The sequence below is a fragment of the Erythrolamprus reginae genome, chromosome 1 (assembly GCF_031021105.1).
Source record: "Erythrolamprus reginae isolate rEryReg1 chromosome 1, rEryReg1.hap1, whole genome shotgun sequence".
Classification (NCBI taxonomy): Eukaryota; Metazoa; Chordata; class Lepidosauria; order Squamata; family Dipsadidae; genus Erythrolamprus; species Erythrolamprus reginae.
In genome coordinates this window covers 13,014,683-13,034,054 of record NC_091950.1, presented here as the reverse complement: position 1 = coordinate 13,034,054, position 19,372 = coordinate 13,014,683, and the positions used below count along the sequence as shown (strand labels likewise).

Here is a 19,372-nt window from a genome sequence, read left to right as displayed (position 1 = left end):
TGCAGCGGTCCTTAAGCGAATCCAGTGTCACTAAGCAAATGCATGATGAAGGCATTTTTCCTGAAACTTGGAAATAAATGTCAGTTTCTTGGCCCCCCAAAAAATGGTCATAGGGATATTGACATAACTGTAAATGCAGGCCAGTTGCTGAGCGATCACGTGACTGCCCTTTTGGAACTTCCAAACTGGGTTATAAGTACCTTTTTGGAGGATTCATGACTTTGAATGATTGCTAAGCAAACCAGTCATTCGTCAAGGACTAACCTGTCATGCCCAGAGCAATGGCTCCATCTGCTGGCTGCTTAAAGAGTGGATGCAAAGAAGAGAAAATGTGTGTATCTCGGGGTTGAAGTGGGTCCTTGGCGCTTTCCGAACTTGGCTGTTTCCTTTGGGAGGTTTCATTACCAAACTTGGTAACAGCCTCAGTGCTAGCCTTCTCTGTGGTAGCCCCGGCCCTCTGGAATCAACTCCCCCCAGAGATTAGAACGGCCCCCACCCTCCTTGTCTTTCGCAAATTACTCAAGACCCACCTTTGTCGCCAGGCATGGGAGAGTTAGGATATTCCTTCCCCCTAGGCCATTACAAGTTATGTATGGTATGTTTGTGTGTATGTTTGGTTTTTATAATAAGGGTTTTTAGTTGTTTTATTAAATTGGATTGTAAAAATGTTGGTTTTTATCATTGTTGTTAGCTGCCCCGAGTCTGCGGAGAGGGGCGGCATACAAATCCAATTAATAATAATAATAATAATAATAATAGTAATAATAATAGTAATAATAATAGTAATAATAATAATAATAATAATAATAATAATAATAATAATAATAATAATAGAAGGGGGTGAGATTTGTGGAAAGGAGGAGGAGGAATATTCACACCATTCAAGAGAGACCATAAAAAAAAGCTAAGAAGGGAACAAAAAGACCACAATTTTCTCCAAAAGCCAAAACCCAGATAAACAGATTGTCAAGGTTCCAGGTAACATCCAAATTTAAATCAGAGTCCAAGTCCCGGCATTCCTCAGAGTTCCAATTTATTCCCGGAGCCCTCCTGGCACCTACACTGGGGGACCCGAATTTGAGCTTCCCACCCAGTTGAAAGTTCACCCTGATCCTTTTTTAAGCCAGCTGTGTGTGGCAATAGCCCCAAAACCAAGTAGTTTTAAGTAGACCCTTAACCTTTAAAGCCCTACATGGCATCGGACCAGAATACCTCCGGAACCGCCTTCTACTGCACGAATCCCAGCGGCCAATAAGGTCCCACAGAGTTGGCCTTCTCCGGGTCCCGTCGACTAAACAATGTCGTTTGGCGGGACCCAGGGGAAGAGCCTTTTCTGTGGCGGCCCCGGTCCTCTGGAATCAACTCCCCCCAGAGATTAGAACTGCCTCTACCCTCCTTGTCTTTCGCAAATTACTTAAGACCCACCTGTATCGCCAGGCATGGGGGAACTGAGACACCTCCCCCAGGCTTTTACATTTTATGTTTGGTATGCGTGTGTTGCATGTTTTTTTAAATGATGGGTTTTTAACTGTTTTTTTTAAATACAGTATTAGATTTGTTTCCATTGTAACATTGTTTTATTGTTGTTGTGAGCCACCCCGAGTCTTCGGAGAGGGGCGGCATACAAATTTAATATATTATTATTATTATTATTATTATTATTATTATTATTATTATTATTATTACAGTATTATTATTATTAAGTAAACACTTCCTAACAATTAACCAGTGGAACAGATTGCCTCCAGAAGTTGCGAGTGCTCCAACACTGCAGGTTTTTAAAAGAAGATTGGACAGTCATTTGTCTAAAATGGGCATGGATGACTAGCCTTGTTCTCATCATGTGCTGAAAGCGCACGCAGGTCTGACAGCTTGCACGTGGGCATGCCGTCATCCATAATGCAATGCCTCCGTGACGCACCCTCCCTGCCACTTCCGGAGGGCGTCCGGAGCCTGGGGGGGGACTGTTTTCACCCTCCAGGAGGCACGAGAAAAGCCTCGGGAACCTAGGGAGGGCAAAAACCGGGCCTTCCGGAAGTCCAGAAACAGATCTGTTTCCCAGCCTCCAGAGGGCCTCTGGAGCTCAGGCGAGATAGTTGTCATCCCCCAGGAGGCTCAAGGAAACCCTCCGGAACCTGGGGGTGTGCCAAACCCTCTGCACATGTGCGGCAGATACCAAAAAAATCAGCTGGCTGGTGGGAAGTACACACATGTGTGGTGCTGCTGAGCTAAGCAACGGCTGGTGTGCCTGCAGAGAGGGTTCTATGTGCCACCTGTGGCCCTCGTGCCATAGTTTCGCCATCACGACTATAGAGTTTCCTGCTTGAGAAGGGGGCTAGACTAGAAGACTTCCAAGCTCCCTTCTGGCTCTATTCTGATTGATTCTGGAGGGCACAATTCAAGGTGTTGGTTATTACCTATAAAGCCCTATATGGCTTACAGCCAGATTATGTACGGGACCATCTCTTGCCACATACTTCCCAGAGACCAATTAGAGCACACACAGTTAGCCTCCTCCGGGTCCCGTTAGCCAAGCAGTGTAGACTGGCAGGACCTCGGGGGAGAGCCTTCTCTGTTGCTGCCCCGACTCTTTGGAATCAACTCCCACCCAATGGCCGCACTGCTCACACCCTGCTGGCTTTTCATAAGGCCATGAAGACCTGGGACCCTTAAATCAACAACTAGGTTGACCACCTGTATGAATATGATTCTGTATGAAGGGTATGTACACGTGTTGTTGAGTTGCTCTATTGCAAGTTTTAATTAGGGTTTTAGAATTTAGATTTTCTTGACTTCTTTTTATTTATAATTTTATATGGTATATGATAGGTGTTGTGGTTGGCTCTGGCCCAGCTCCTGCCCCAGGGAATGTGGAGGTGGAGGCAGGGGAAACGTCAACATGTCCTAGGCCTGTTTTGTTGCCGGCAGAGTCAGGTAGTGCAGTTTCCTCGGACGAAGAAGAAGGTGGGGGAGACTTGGAAGAGGGGGGCTTGGCACACAGCCCAGGAAGCCAATCTCCATTATCTTCGGTCGATTCGGATGACGAAGTGTTAGACCCATGCAGGCGCAGACTTATGCATCGAAGAGACCAATTGAGGAAATATTACAGGAGATAAGAGAGGCCACCTGTGTTGGATGGGGCTCCAGTAATTAGAGCTGCTGCTATAAATAGCAGCGTGCTAGTTTGGCTGTTGTGGAAGATTATCTGATCAAAGTTCTTCAGGATCGTGCCTCGCTGTGTCTGAACTTTGTTTGTGGATATTTCACGCCTTTGACACCAAAGCAGAGTAAAGTGTGTGAGTGTTTCACTTCGTGGGAAGAAGGAGGGCTGTGACGTTTCTTCATAGCTACTAGCTAAGTACTTAAGGACTGATTAAGGGACTTGTACAGCCTACAAGGTTGTTTTGGGGGAGAGTGCTCTTTGCAATACAAAAAGGGTGCTTTGTTTCTTTTGAATTTTGTGATAAAGGACATTGTTTTGAACTTTCAAATGTGTGTGTGTGTCTGAAATTTGTACCCTTGAATTTTCGAGATGATAGATAGATAGATGATAGATAGATAGATAGATAGATGATAGATAGATAGATAGATAGATGATAGATAGATAGATAGATAGATAGATAGATAGATAGATGATAGATAGATAGATGATAGATAGATGATAGATAGATAGATGATAGATAGATAGATAGATGATAGATAGATAGATAGATAGATAGATAGATAGATAGATAGATGATAGATAGATGATAGATAGATAGATAGATAGATGATAGATAGATAGATAGATAGATAGATGATAGATAGATAGATGATAGATAGATGATAGATAGATAGATAAATGATAGATAGATAGATAGATGATAGATAGATGATTGATAGATAGATAGATGATAGATAGATAGATAGATAGATAGATGATAGATAGATGATAGATAGATGATAGATAGATAGATAGATAGATAGATAGATAGATAGATAGATAGATCCTGCACTGCTTCCCCTCCTGACCCTGTTCGTCTATCTCCTCTTTCATCTCCAGGTCATCGCCCACCATTTCCCAGAGGTGAGGTTCTCCATGGTACACAAGAAGATCAATCTGGCCGAAGACATGCTGGCCTGGGAGCATGAACGCTTTGCCATCCGTCGCCTCCCATCCTTCACGGTTTCTCACCTGGAGAGCCACCGCGACGGCCTGCGCAACAGCATCATGGACGTCAGGTCAGCTGCTGGGTGAGGAGGCGCCACATGGACTGACGGGAAATTGGCGGTTCAGGAAATATCAGGGAATTCATGAAAAAAACAGAATAAATCAGGGGGGGGGGAAACCAAACTGTGTTAAAATGTTTAAAAGTCAGGGAAAAATCATGTAGAAAAGAACAGATTGTGCTGCCTGGCAGAGTCAAGCAAAAATGAACATAACTGTGGCAAGAACTCGCTTTCTCAGCTATCGATATTTCTCCATGGCTTAGCCGTTTGGTATAATAATAATAATTTATTTGATTTGTATGCCGCCCCTCTCCGAAGATTCATCTGCGGCTGCGCCTTAAATGGATCGCAAGTTACAGGGAAATGTCCGGGAATTTCAAAATGCTTTTCCCCTGGACACCCTGTGTCCCCCAAATGTTGATCCCATCGTCTAAACTGGGCTCGATCCCGTGTGGGCTGTGATCCTGTGCAAAGTGCCCTTGTTTCAGAAGCCTCACCTACCTCAGCGTGTCTCCTTTCCCAGAAACCTAGTTCTGACCCGGCTCCTGTTTTCCCTCTTTTAGGCCGCGGGTGAACCTCCAAATCCTAACCCGCAACACCCGGATCATTGTAGAGGCTCTGACAAGGGTGGTCTACAACTTAACAGAGAAGGTGAGAGGAGTTTTGTCTTAGGGTGGATGAAACGGCTGCTGGAAACATCTGCAGAGGGTGGGGCTGCTCAGTCTAGGGTGCGGTGCTACACCACTCACTTCGCTGCCCCCAAATCAGAGGGTGATGGTCCGTGGGAATGGCCTTGTAGGAGACGGCTGAGACCGATGGAGGGGTCAAAGGCGTCATCAGCCTTGAGTCCCTTCGTGCCCACAAGATATACATAAACCATTTAAATTATATCAGAGTTTTTAAGTCTTTTTAGCTATATTAATTGGATTTTTAGATGTATAGTGGTACCTCTACTTAAGAACTTAATTTGTTCTGTGACCAGGTTCTTAAGTAGAAAAGTTTGAAAGTAGAAGCAATTTTCCCATAGGAATCAATGTAAAAGCAAATCATGCGTGCAAACCCATCAGGAAAGAAATAAAATCTCAGAATTTGGGTGGGAGGAGGAGGAGGAGGAAGAAGAGGAGGAGGAGGAGGGGAGTCACTGCCGAAGGAAGAAGGTGAGGTGAGGCATGGGGGAACTAAGACATCTCCCCCAGGCTTTCTTATATTTTATGTTTGGTATGTATGTGTTGTATGGTTTTTAATAGTTGGGGTTTTTTATATAATTTTTATTATTAGATTTGTTCCATTGTATACTGTTTTTATTACTGTTGTGAGCCGCCCCGAGTCTTCGGAGAGGGGCGGCATACAAATCTAATAAATTATTTATTATTATTATTATTATTACTGTATTATTATTATTATTATTATTACAGTATTATTATTATTATTATTAACGCTTTAAAAAAAAAGAGGGACTCTGAGGCGGCGAGGAGAAGTATGCGTTTCCCATACACCCAGTGCGAGGCTGCCTTCCATACACTGCGCCAGAGAGAGAAACCCAGGGGGAATGGCAGGAAACTGGCGGGGCCTTCGTGCCGCTCTCAAATTTCCTGGAAAACTTTTCCAGGCTCGGGTTCTTAAGTAGAAAATGGTTCTTAAGAAGAGGCAAAAAAATCTTGAACACCCAGTTCTTATCTAGAAAAGTTCTTAAGTAGAGGCATTCTTAGGTAGAGGTACCGCTGTATTGTTATATTGTTCTGAGCCGCCCCGAGTCCTCGGAGAGGGGCGGCATACAAATCCAATTAATAATAATAATATAATAATAATAATACCGAAAAAGTGATCGAAAATGAGCAAGCAAAACTACTGTGAGAATTCCGACTTCAGACTGACCGAATTCTGAAGCATAACACACCAACATTGTGATCGTGGAGAAAAAGAAAGCATGGATCATCGACATCGCAATCCCAGGGGACAGCAGAATTGAGGAGAAGCAGCTAGAGAAATTAGTGAAATACGAAGTTCTAAAAATCGAGCTGCAACGACTCTAGCATAAGCCCGTGAAAGTGGTCCCAGTGGTCCTTGGCACGCTGGGCACAGTGCCAAAGGATCTCAGCGGACATTTGAAAACCATTGGAATTGACAAAATCTCCATCTGTCAATTGCAAAAGGCCGCTTTACTGGGATCGCCGCTACATCACGCAATCCTAGGTGCTTTGGAAGCGCACGACTGGTGATGAAATACAAAATCCAGCATAGTGATCTCGTTTGCTGTGTTGTACTGACATAATAATAAGAAGAATAAGAATAAAAAATCAGAATTCAGCACACAGCAATAACCGAGAACGTAACAGTCATAGCAGAGAAGAATCGGGCTTCTTGCTCCCTTTTATGGCTAACTGCAGCACTAATTCTTCAAGCAATAGTATTTTAATATATTTAAACATATATTGTTAAATTGTTTATATATTGCCAAACCCAACCAGTTATGTAAATAGTACTAACAAGACGCAGGCAGCACACCAAAGCATGCCCCCCCCCCCCCGATCCATGGGGGAAAAAACTCTTGCCCTGGAACTGGTCCCTGTTGACCCAAAGGTTGGAGGCTATTGCTTTATGAGATGGTCCAGGATATCTCTGGCACCATCTTTCACAAATGGAAAAGTGGTGGCAGGAAGAGCCAACTGCAGTCTCCATCAGCCAAGGAATTTCGTATGGTGGGAGCCCTTTCTACCACGGCCTGAAGCTCCTTTCCCAGCTAACACATTTTATTAAAACAGCTCACAGACCTGTGGAAGAGGGTGGCTTTAATTTAAATTCCACTTAATTCTTCCATCACTTAGGACACGTCTCTTTCTTGCTTAGAGAGGGCTTTAAAGCACTGTGATGTATAGAAATCCAAGTGCTATTGCTAAGTACCCTGTTTCCCCGAAAATAAGTCACCCCCGAAAGTAAGACATAGGAGAGGTTTCATAGAATTGCCTAATAGATAGATAGAATTTTTATTGGCCAAGTGTGATTGGACACACAAGGAATTTGTGTTGGTGCATATGCTCTCAGCGTACATAAAATAAAATATACATTTGTCAAGAATCATGTGGTACAACACTTAATGATTGTCATAGGGGTCAAATAACCAATGAAGAAGCAATATTAATAAAAATCTTAGGATATAAGCAACAAGTTACAGTCTTACAGTCAACATGGGAGGAAATGGGTGAAAGGAATGATGAGAAAAACTAGTAGAATAGAAGTGCAGATTTAGTAGAAAGTCTGACAGTGTTGAGGGAATTATTTGTTTAGTAGAGTGATGGCGTTCGGGAAAAAAACTGTTCTGGGTGTCTAGTTGTCTTGGTGTGCAGTGCTCTGTAGCGACGTTTTGAGGGTAGGAGTTGAAACAATTTGTGTCCAGGATGCGAGGGGTCAGTAAATATTTTACCCCGCCCTCTTTTTGACTCATGCAGTATACAGGTCCTCAATGGAAGGCAGGTTGGCAGCCATTATTTTTTCTGCAGTTCTATAATATAAGGCATCCCCTGAAATTAAGACATAGGAGACCTTTCGTTTCGCAACATTCCTGAACAGAACATATATAACACTGCTGTCCATAAATTGCATCCCCAAACGCTGCATCAATTAGTTTTAAAACACATCCAATACGCATCCAACATGCGGCTGCGTGTTTGAATGCATTTTTGCTGCAGCAGGACACAGGATACAATTAATTGGAAATAAAATAAGACATCCCCGGAAAGTAAGACATAGCACATCTTTGGGAGCCCTCAGAGAGGATTCGCAACATGAGCGTCCTCCTCGATCCACAGCTCACATTAGAGAAACATCTTTCAGCTGTGGCAAGGGGGGCGTTTGCCCAGGTTCGCCTGGTGCACCAGTTGCGACCCTATTTGGACCGGGAGTCACTGCTCACAGTCACTCATGCCCTCATCACCTCGAGGCTCGACTACTGTAACACTCTCTACATGGGGCTACCTTTGAAAAGTGTTCGGAAACTTCAGATCGTGCAGAATGCAGCTGCGAGAGCAATCATGGGCTTCCCTAAATATGCCCATGTTACACCAACACTCCGCAGTCTGCATTGGTTGCCGATCAGTTTCCGGTCACAATTCAAAGTGTTGGTTATGACCTATAAAGCCCTTCATGGCACTGGACCAGATTATCTCTGGGACCGCCTTCTGCACGAATCCCAGCGACCAGTTAGGTCCCACAGAGTGGGTCTTCTCCAGGTCCCGTCAACTAAACAATGTCACTTGGCGGGACCCAGGGGAAGAGCCTTCTCTGTGGCGGCCCCAGCCCTCTGGAACCAACTCCCCCCAGATATTAGAATTGCCCCCACCCTCTTTGCCTTTCGTAAGCTGCTTAAAACCCACCTCTGCCGCCAGGCATGGGGGAATTGAGATACCCTTTCCCACTAGGCCTTTACAATTTTATGCATGGTATGTCTGTATGTATGTTTGGTTTTTATAATAATGGGTTTTTAACTGTTTTTAATATTGGATTATTATTATATGCTGTTTTATTATTGCTTTTAGCTGCCCTGAGTATCCGGAGAGGAGCGGCATACAAATCCAATAAATAACAATAATAACAATAATAATAATTGCTGTTGCCATAACAGGATTTTCTTCAGCTCTCATTTTTTTCTTCCTCCCCTCTTTAGGGCGTGCCTGCTGACCTCCAGATCTTCACTGAGCACATGGTAAGCTTCTGGCCAGAGGGTTCTGTGGGTGTGAGAGAGAGAGAGGAGGGAAGGTGGGAGGGTGAAAGGGAGAGGAGGATGTTTGGGGGTTTTCATCTGCAGAACCGTCCAGCTTCCTCTCTCCCCTCTCCCCTGACTCAGCAGATTCAGCAGGAGCAGATGGAGTCGGTGATGGACTGGCTCAGCAGTCAACCCAGGGCTGCCCAGCTGGTGGACAAAGACAGCACGTTCATCAACACTCTGGAGTACTACCTGAGCCGCTACCTGAAAGATGTCAAGCAGCACTACGTCAAAGCAGACAAGCGGTGAGGATGGGGCAGTGGGGTTCCCAGGTGGTTCAACCGGACCCTCATCCCCCCCCCTTTATTTATCTTTTTTTTAAAAAATTCTTTATTGTTTTCAAAAATATTTCTCACATGTTTTGTTTAAGTTTTACAGATCTTATTCCATCTCTATTACCTTTTGTATATATCTTCCATTTCTCTATATCACTTATTTAATAGTATACATTCAATTATATATATCCTTGGTATAATACATATTTAATCAATTATATATATCCTTGGTATAATACATACTTAAAATAACAGGAAAGAGGGAATATTCTTCATTTCTATTGACATTCATAAGGTATTTACTACTTTTTCTATATATACTGTTACTTTGTATTGTAATATTTTTAGTTTTTCTTTTGAATCCATTCATGCCATTTGTACCATGATCGTTTTGATTCTTTGATTTTAGTTCCCTTAATTGAATTTGTGATTCCATCCATCTCTACACATTTGTATATTTTGTCTATAATTAGGCTTTCTGATGGGATCTTTTCATTCTTCCACATTTGCGCTAGCGATATTCTAGCTGCGGTATTTATATGAGTATTTATTTATCATAGAATCATAGAGTTGGAAGGGACCTCCAGGGTCATTGGGTCCAATGCAGGATATATTAAACCATCCCAGAAAGATGGCTGTCCAGTCTCTGTTTGAAGACCTCCAGTGAAGGCGAGACCACCACTTCCTGTGGCAAACTGTCCCACTGGTTTATCACCCTTGCCGTTAGAAAGTTTTTTTTGATATGTAATCTAAATCTACTCCCTTGCAGTTTTGTTCCATTGTTTCTAGTCCTTCCATGTGCTAATGAGAACAATGCTGATCCCTCTGCTCTGTGATAGCTTTTTAGATATTTGTAGACAGCTATCAAGTCTCCTCCTTTGGAGACTAAACCTCCCTAGATCCTTTAACCGTTCCTCATAGGACATGATTTTCAGACCACTCATCATTTAGCTCTGATGATGTTACCTAGTTTGGTAATGTGACGTCCGTAAGCTCAGAGAGACCAAGGACCCTGCATGCTGCAATGGTCATCTGGAGAACTTGCCCTAAGTCACGTGTTTCAGTGCTGCTGTAACTTTGAAGGGTCACTAAAGAAATGGTTGTAACTCTAGGAATACCTGTATGGCCTAGACCAGGGATAGGCGGAGTTGGCTCTTCCATGACATGTGGACTTCAACTCCCAGAATTCCTGAGCTGGCATGGAGTGGCTCGGGAATTCTGGGAGTTGAAGTCCACAAGTCATAGAAGAGCCAACTTTGCCTATAAGTATGTTTTCTCTTGGCATAAAGTCATCCCTGGGTTTTCAGTCCTGCCTTTATTTATTTATTCGATTTATTCGTCGCTCTTTTAACACTCCTTGATATTTCTTTTTTTTATATATATACCTATGTACAGGGATCCTGAATTTGTTTTCTATGACCAGCTGAAGCAAGTAATGAATGCATACAGGTAAGTGTGGAACAACAGCAAAACATCTTTTGGAGTTTGACTGGCCCCGGGCCTTTCGTTTAAGACTTTAAAAAGTCTTAAAGAATGTGCGTAAAAAGCACATTCTTTATGTTAGCAGATTTGAGGCAATATAATACAAAAAGGGTGCTTTGTTTCTTTTGAATTTTTGGGATAAAGAACATTGTTTTTGAACTTTCAAGTGTGTGTGTCTGAAATTTGTACCCTTGAATTTTCGGGAGACTCTTACCATAGAGCCCGGCAGAACAGAGTCACTGAAGCAGTTGGTGTGAGCTTCAGTGGACTCCAGAGGATGGGAGAGGACAGGAAGGCCTGGAGGAACATTGTCTGTGGGGTCACGATGGGTCCATCACGACTTCGCAGCTAACAACAATACAAAATCTGTCCCTGCATAACACACCATAAACAGATTAAACAGGAGAGTTTTAGTAGCCAATAGACGATGTTAAACTTGTATGCTGCATCGTAGTGATTCTGGATGGATGGCAAGCATCAAAATTGGGCCTGTCTTTTGGGGCTGGGGGTACACCAAGAGGTAAGAGAAGAAAGAGGTCTTAGATGGAAGCAATGATGGGCTGCCAAAATATTTCACTGTGGGCATGGCTTATTTTGTGGGTGTGGCTTGATGGTCATGTGACCAGATAGGGGTGGCTTGCCAGCCATGTGACAAGGTGGGAGTGACTTGGCAATCATGACTGGCGTGGCTTAAAGGTCATGTGACTGTGGGGGAGTGGCTTACCAACGAAGATAGGTTTTCAAGGTGCTTGGATTCTTTTTCAGATGATTAAGACCCATTATTTGAATAGGACAAATGATAGACAGCATTATTGGTGAAGGAGCGCAGTAACATTTTAAGGTTTTGTACAGGACCCACAAGGTTCAGTATGAGAACAGATTAGGCAAGTAGCTCAATTTTCTTTCATGGCTATAAAAGTTCAGTTCTAGATAATGATTAAAACGATTAAAGCGTTTATGGATAAAAACATACTGTTTGATTATTTCCTATTTTAAAAGTAATTAAGGATCATACTAAGGCAGTGTTTCCCAACCTTGGCCACTTGAAGATATCTGGACTTCAACTCCCAGAATTCCCCAGCCAGCATTTGCTGGCTGAGGTATTCTGGGAGTTGAAGTCCAAATATCTTCAAGTGGCCAAGGTTGGGAAACACTGTACTAAGGTACTAGAGAAGGACAATAAAAAAACAATTAATTATTCAATAAATAGGGCATCAACTTACTACCCCCACTGCGTCCCCACCACTACCACCGTTGGGGCAGCAGCCCATTACTGGACAGAGGAAGGGGATCTCCAGCGTCCCATGACTGGGTGTGAGAACATTTCTTGTGTCTTGCAGGGTCAAGCCGGCCATTTTCGACTTGCTCCTGGCTCTCTGCATAGCAGCCTACCTAGGTGTGGCGTATGTTGCTGTCCAGGTGAGTCCCACACACGCTGCTTCGCTACAGCATTTTTTGCAGTATGAAATGAAGGAGTGGGACCCTGCTGGATTAGGCTGATAAGATAAAAGGTTTGCCTTGTCCAGTTATATCCGACTAGGAAGCGGTGTTCAGCTCCATTTCTTAGCTAAGGGAGCCAGCAGTTTCCAAAGACGCTTCGGTGGGTTATGTGATGGGCATCACTATACGCCTGAGGCACATGGAACGCTGATACCTTAGGCCAGGGGTCTCCAAACCTGGCAACTTTAAGACGTCCTGTCAGTTCCTTTTCCTATGTCAGTGACTTTACCAGCATGGCTTGACTTCCTGTCCGTTTCCCACAGCCGTCCCCCCTCTTCCTACAGCGGTATGTTGAGTCCTAAACAAAGGCGATTACATGGACAACATTTTCAATGACAAAAGACACAGAATACAAAGTCTGTCAAGTTTTGAAGCAGTCAAGTACCTGTGATACCACTATATATCTATGTCTCTATCTTTTTATGTCTGTCCGTCCAGCCAGCCAGCCAGCCATCTATATACCTTTATCTATCTATCCATCCATCCATCCATCCACCCTGCCCACCCACCCACCCATCTATCCATCCACCTATGTTTTTTTCTGTCGAATCACCCTGTTATACCCAAATATGGGAGGAGTTTAATGCTTCCTTTTGCCTCTTGGCCCAACTCAGGGCCATATCCAAGGCAGTTAATTTTTTCATAGCCGACAAACTATAGCTGCTCCCTGTGCCTCTAGGTTAATTGTCTGCCTTACAAGGCAAAAGCTGCAGATTTATTATTTATTAATTGGATTTGTATGGACTCGGGTTCAAATCCCAGTGAGGGTATGGCTAGCTGATGAGAGGAAACAACCTTGAAATAGATCTATATAGTCTCCCTTCATTTTCAATTCAACAAAAATATGTTACACACACACTTAAATCTAGATACTGATCCCAGATTGACATGGCATAAACTTCCTTTATAATGTCTCGTGCTTTGATGCACCAACACTTCCTGGTTTTGCTTCACACACGGTCCTGGTAGTTGAAGGTCACACGTCTTAAAAGTTGCCCAAGTTTGGATTTTAAAAAAACAAAAACCATTCCCGACATATCGTGTTTCACCGAAAATAAGCCCTTATGTGCTTTTTAATATTAGATTTGTTTTCGCTAGAATATTGTTTTTATTATTGTTGTGAGCCGCCCCGAGTCTTTGGAGAGGGGCGGCATACAAATCTAATAAATTGAATTGAATTTCTGAAAATATTATCCGCATGTACAGTCGGTCCCTGCCATTTCCTCTGGTTAGGGCAGTGTTTCCCAACCTTGGCAACTTGAAGATATTTGGACTTCAACTCCCAGAATTCCCCAGCCAGCAAATGCTGGCTGGGGAATTCTGGGAGTTGAAGTCCAGATATCTTCCAAGTTGCCAAGGTTGGGAAACACTGGGTTAGGGAGACAGAGGATCGAGTAAGACCGCAAGAGGAGCTTCATTCTTGCTCCACACGCCCCAAAATAATAAAGACCTCCCAAAAATAAGGCCAAGCACTTATTTTGGCCTTCAAAAAATTGTAAGGCGGTCTCCGTAGCGCAGTAGTTAGAGTGCAGTACTGCAAGCTACTTCTGATCACCCGCTGCCAGCAGTTTGGCAGATCGAATATCAGCAGGCTCAAGGTGGACTCAGCCTTCCATCCTTCCAAGGTGGGTAAAATGAGGACCCAGATTAATGGGGGCAATAGGCTGACTCTCTGCAAACACTTAGAGAGGGCTGTAAAGCACTATCATCATCATTATTATTATTATTATTATTATTATTATTATTATTATTATTATTATTATTTATTGGATTTGTATGCCGCCCCTCTCCGCAGACTCGGGGTGGCTAACAACAGCAGTAAAACAGTACAACAAAATCCAATCCTAAAAAACAGTTAAAAACCCATTATATAAAAACCAGTCATACATACAAACATACCATGCATAAAATTGTAAAGGCCTAGGGGGAAAGTGTATCTTAGTTCCCCCATGCCTGGCGGCAGAGGTGGGTTTTAAGCAGCTTACGAAAGGCAAGGAGGGTGGGGGCAATTCTAATCTCTGGGGGGAGTTGGTTCCAGAGGGTCGGGGCCACCACAGAGAAGGCTCTTCCCTGGGTCCCGCCAAGCGACATTGTTTGGTTGACGAGACCCGGAGAAGACTCACTCTGTGGGACCTAACTGGTCACTGGGATTCGTGCAGCAGAAGCAGTTCCGGAGATAATCTGGTCCGGTGCCATGAAGGGCTTTATAGGTCGTAACCAACACTTTGAATTGTGACCGGAAACTGATCAGCAACCAATGCAGACTGCATATTTGGGAAAGCCCATGATAGCTCTCGCAGCTGCATTCTGCACGATCTGAAGTTTCCGAACACTTTTCAAAGGTAGCCCCATGTAGAGAGCGTTACAGTAGTCGAGCCTCGAGGTGATGAGGGCGTGAGTGACTATGAGCAGTGAGTCCCGGTCCAAATAGGGCCACAACTGGTGCACCAGGCGAACCTGGGCGAACTGTGAAGCGGTATTTAAGTCTAAATGCTATTGCTATTATTTTTGTGGAGACACAAATAGGTAGAGCTGGGTGTTTGCTCACTCTGTCTTCCCTTCTGCCCCCCTTTTTTAGCATTTTGGCCTCCTTTACAAACTGGTCCAAAGGGTCTCTCGGAAATCCAAACAGCAATGAAAGAACTGCACAAATCTCATCCTGGTGTCGTTTCTTCCTCCGTCGGATCCTGCTTCTCTTCTTCCTTCTTCCTGCTCTCGTCCCCTGCAGGGACAGGACGCAAAGCTCAAGATGGTAAACTAAACAAAAAAACCCACCAAAGCCAACAACAACAACAACCACCACACACTCCCACATCCTTGTTTTTCCTCCCTCTTTTCCTGGCGCGGAACCGCAGAGAGACTTCCAACCCCTGATCAAACCTTTGGACACGATTTCTACCCACTACAGATGGAAAAACCTTCTCCTGGATAAAATGACTTATTTTTTTTTCCATCAACCTGTTGCTGCTGGTTGAGAAAAGAACATGTGCCATAATTCTAAGCTGGGGTGGGAGGGAGGGGAGGGGCAGGAGCCTGGAGTGGGGAGGGCCCCACGCCTGCCTGTCAAGAGAACTTGAAAGGGGGACGTGGTTGATTTTTTAAAAAATGTGCACATGTAAATTAAACTATTATTAAAAAAAACCCTTATCTGTGAGCTTGCCTGATTTTGACGTACATTCATAGAAACATAGAAGACTGACTGCAGAAAAAGACCTCATGGTCCATCTAGTCTGCCCTTATACTATTTCCTGTATTTTGTCTTACAATGGATCTATGTTTATCCCAGGCATGTTTAAATTCAGCTACTGTGGATTTACCAACCACGTTTGCTGAAGTTTGTTCCAAGCATCTACTACTCTTTCAGTAAAATAATATTTTCTCATGTTGCTTTTGATCTTTCCCCCAAATACTTCAGATTGTGTCCCCTTATTTTTGTGTTCACTTTCCTATTAAAAACACTTCCCTCCTGAACCTTATTTAACCCTTTAACATATGTAAATGTTCGATCATGTCCCCCCTTTCCCTTCTGTCCTCCAGACTATACAGATTGAGTTCGTGAAGTCTTTCCTGATACGTTTTATGCTTAAGACCTTCCACCATTCTTGTAGCCCGTCTTTGGACCCCGTTCAATTTCATCAATATCTTTTTGTAGGTGAGGTCTCCAGAACTGAACACAGTATTCCATTTATTCATTTATTAGATTCCTATGCCGCCCTTCTGCTGGGACCCGGCAGCTTACAACAGGGCAAATACAACATGTGAGAAATGTAACGTTTAAAATACTAAAAACATCAAATCTAAAAACATGTAAAAAATTAGAAACTATCACATTCTAAAACCCCTGTTTCATTTAAAAATCAACCATTTGCACTTCATAGTAACATACTTCTATCTTTGGGTATAATTTTTTTAATTTTTTCCCCCACACCTTAACAGAAATACAAATTCAAATTAGAATATGATACAATATAGTATCAATTGCCAAATTCTTAATCAAAATTCTTAATTATTTTATCTGCTTTGTTTTCATTCATCTCGTGCTACCTCCTTTTCTAATTTTGTCACCTGGATTTCAAAGATTGTTTTTATTTGTTTGTTTATTAGATTTGTATGCCTCCCCTCTCCGAAGACTCGGGGTGGCTCACAACAATAAAAACAGTGCAAATCCAATGTAGTTAAAACAATTTAAAACCCTTAATATAAAAAAGCAATCATACATCTCATACAAACCATGCATAAAACGGAATGGTCCAGGGGAATCAATTTCCCCATGCCTGACGACAGAGATGGGTTTTAAGGAGCTTACGAAAGGCAAGGAGGGTGGGGGCAATCCTAATCTCTGGGGGGGAGTTGATTCCAGAGGGTCGGGGCCGCCACAGAGAAGGGTCTTCCCCTGGGTCCCGCCAGACGGCATTGTTTCATTGACGGGACCCGGAGAAGGCCAACTCTGTGGGACCTAACCGGTTGCTGGGATTTGTGTGGCAGAAGGCGGTCTCGGAGATATTCTGGTCCGATGTGTAACATTTTTCTATCGATTCAACCATAGGTCGGGGTAATTCCTCCTTATTTTATTTGTATTTTTAAATATTCATTTGTTCATTCATTCATTCATTCATTCATTCAAATTTGTAGGCCGCTCTTCTCCAGTTTGTTTTGTTTTATTTTATTTTACTCTATTTTATGATGCCGTGGCTCAGCAGCTAAGACACTGAGCTTGCCGTTCAGAAAAGCCAGCAGTTCGGCGGTTTGGCGGTGTATTGGTAGATCCCAGATTAAACATGAGTCGACAGTGAGAAGCAGCTGCAGAAAAGGCAAACACAATCCTAGGATGCATCAAGAGGAGTATAGAATCTTGCTCGTGTGAAATAATTATTCCTCTCTACAGTATTTTGGTACGACCACACTTGGAATACAGTGTTCAGTTCTGGGGAGCCCAATTTAAAAAAGATAAGTTCAAAGGAGAGTTACAAGGATGGTGAGTGGTCTGGAAACCACGTCCTATGAGGAACGGTTAAAGGATCTATGGATGTTTAGTCTGCAAAGGAGAAGACTGAGAGGAGACTTGATAACCGTCTACAAATATCTGAAGGGCCGTCACAGAGCAGAGGGGTCAGCATTGTTCTCATTAGCACATGTAAGGACTAGAAACAGTGGAGTGAAATTGAAAGAGAGTAGATTTAGAGTAGATATCAGAAAAAACTTTCTTGTGGGTGAAAAACCGGTGGAACAGTTTGCCACAGGAGGTGGTGAGCTCATCTTCACTGGAGGTCTTCAAACAGACTGGACAGTCGTCTTTCTGGGATGGTTTGTGAATCCTGCATTGAGCAGGGGGTTGGACTCGATGACCCTGGAGGTCCCTTCCAACTCCATGATTCTAGCATTTATATACTGAGCTGAGAGGAAGTGACTGGCCCAAAGTCACGAGAAAAGTGACACCAGTGACTCAGAAAGGTGAGAGGTCATCACTGCAATCAGAAATTAAGGAGCCTTCTCTCAGGAAGGGTTTAATGTGGGCTTTTCAGGGCTTGGTCTTGATCTCAGGGTTTTATTCCCCCAATGATAATTTCTTTACACAAAACACTATTTCCCCTCTGGTGGTGGGTTGCCTATAGCAGTGTTTCCCAACCTTGGCAACTTGAAGATATTTGGACTTCAACTCCCAGAATTCCCCAGCCAGCAAATGCTGGCTGGGGAATTCTGGAGGTTGAAGTCCAAATATCTTCAAGTTGCCAAAGTTGGGAAACACTGGCCTATAGAACATGGGAGAAAGGAATCGGTTGCATGGAAAGAGATCACGGCAAAACCTCATTTTGGGAATAAGTTGGTTTCACCAAGGAATCTTAATGAAGTGTGTTATTGCAGGATAGACCGGTGATGGCGGGCTATTTTTTCCTCGGGTCCCAAAAGAGTGTGCACACACCCTCTTGCACATGTGCGAGTGCTCACACCCATCATTCAATGCCTGGGGAGGGCGAAAAAAGTTTCCCCCGCTGCCCAGAGGCCATCTGGAGACCGGAAAGAACCTGTTTCCCAAGTACTGATGGGCCCAGTAGGTTCATGCTTCGCCCTCCCCAAGCATCCCTGAAGCTGGGGAAGGGTAAAAACGCCCTCCCCCATAGAAACATAGAAGACTGATGGCAGAAAAAGACCTCATGATCCATCTAGTCTGCCCTTATACTATTTCCTGTATTTTATCTTAGGATGGATCTATGTTTATCCCAGGCGAAACAAATTGGAATCACTTTATAATATGTAAATAGATATTTTGCTCTTGGGTTAAAATGGTTTCTTGTATACAAGAAACACCCCCGATTGTTGGTGGGGTATGAATGTTTGTCTGGTGGTGGGCACATTTCACATAAACACTTGTTTTATGTTGTGTGAGTCTTATAATGTAATTAAAACTAATAAAAAATTAATTTAAAAAAAGAGAAACATAGAAACTGATGGCAGAAAAAGACCTCATGTTCCATCTAGTCTGCCCTTATACTATTTCCTGTATTTCATCTTACAATGGATATATGTTTATCCCAGGCATGTTTAAATTCAGTTACTGTGGATTTACCAACCACGTCTGCTGGAAGTTTGTTCCAAGGATCTACTACTCTTTCAGTCAAATAATATTTTCTCACGTTGCTTTCGATCTTTCCCCCAACTAATCTCAGATTGTGCCCCCCTTGTTCTTGTGTTCTTTCCTATTAAAAACACTTCCCTCCTGAACCTTATTTAACCCTTTAACATATTTAAATGTTTCGATCATGTCCCCCCTTTTCCTTCCGTCCTCCAGACTATACAGATTGAGTTCATGAAGTCTTTCCCAATAAGTTTTATGCTTAAGACCTTCCACCATTCTTGTAGCCCGTCTTTGGACCTGTTCAATTTTGTCCATATCTTTTTGTAGGTGAGGTCTCCAGAACTGAACACAGTATTCCAAATGTGGTCTCACCAGCACTCTATACAGCGGGATCACCATCTCCCTCTTCTTGTTATACCTCTAGCTATGCAGCCAAGCATCCTATTTGCTATGCAGCCAAGCATCCCATCCCCCCGGAGGCCCTCTGGAAGCCAAAAACACCCTGCCAGAGCTTCTGTGCGAGCCAAATGTCACACATGCACATTGGAGCTGAGCTAGGGCAACAGCTCACGT

The 19,372-nt window shown here is 43.3% G+C and overlaps 1 protein-coding gene across 4 annotated transcripts in view; it reads left to right on the top strand.

The window, feature by feature from the left end:
* NCLN (nicalin) overlaps nt 1-15,394 on the top strand; it is a 48,548-nt gene extending 33,154 nt beyond the window's left edge. Inside the window, exons 9-15 of one of the 4 annotated variants that reach the window (XM_070744695.1) lie at nt 4,043-4,221; nt 4,773-4,860; nt 8,870-8,908; nt 9,053-9,213; nt 10,639-10,692; nt 12,066-12,144; nt 14,804-15,394. In XM_070744695.1, the coding sequence (XP_070600796.1) occupies nt 4,043-4,221; nt 4,773-4,860; nt 8,870-8,908; nt 9,053-9,213; nt 10,639-10,692; nt 12,066-12,144; nt 14,804-14,863 (660 nt within the window). In that variant the 3' untranslated portion in view covers nt 14,864-15,394. Of the gene's footprint in view, nt 1-4,042; nt 4,234-4,772; nt 4,861-8,869; nt 8,909-9,049; nt 9,214-10,638; nt 10,693-12,065; nt 12,145-14,803 lie in introns of all 4 variants that reach the window. The other 3 variants (XM_070744681.1, XM_070744671.1, XM_070744687.1) reach the window with 3 other exon arrangements.
* The last annotated feature ends 3,978 nt before the right edge of the window (nt 15,395-19,372 follow it).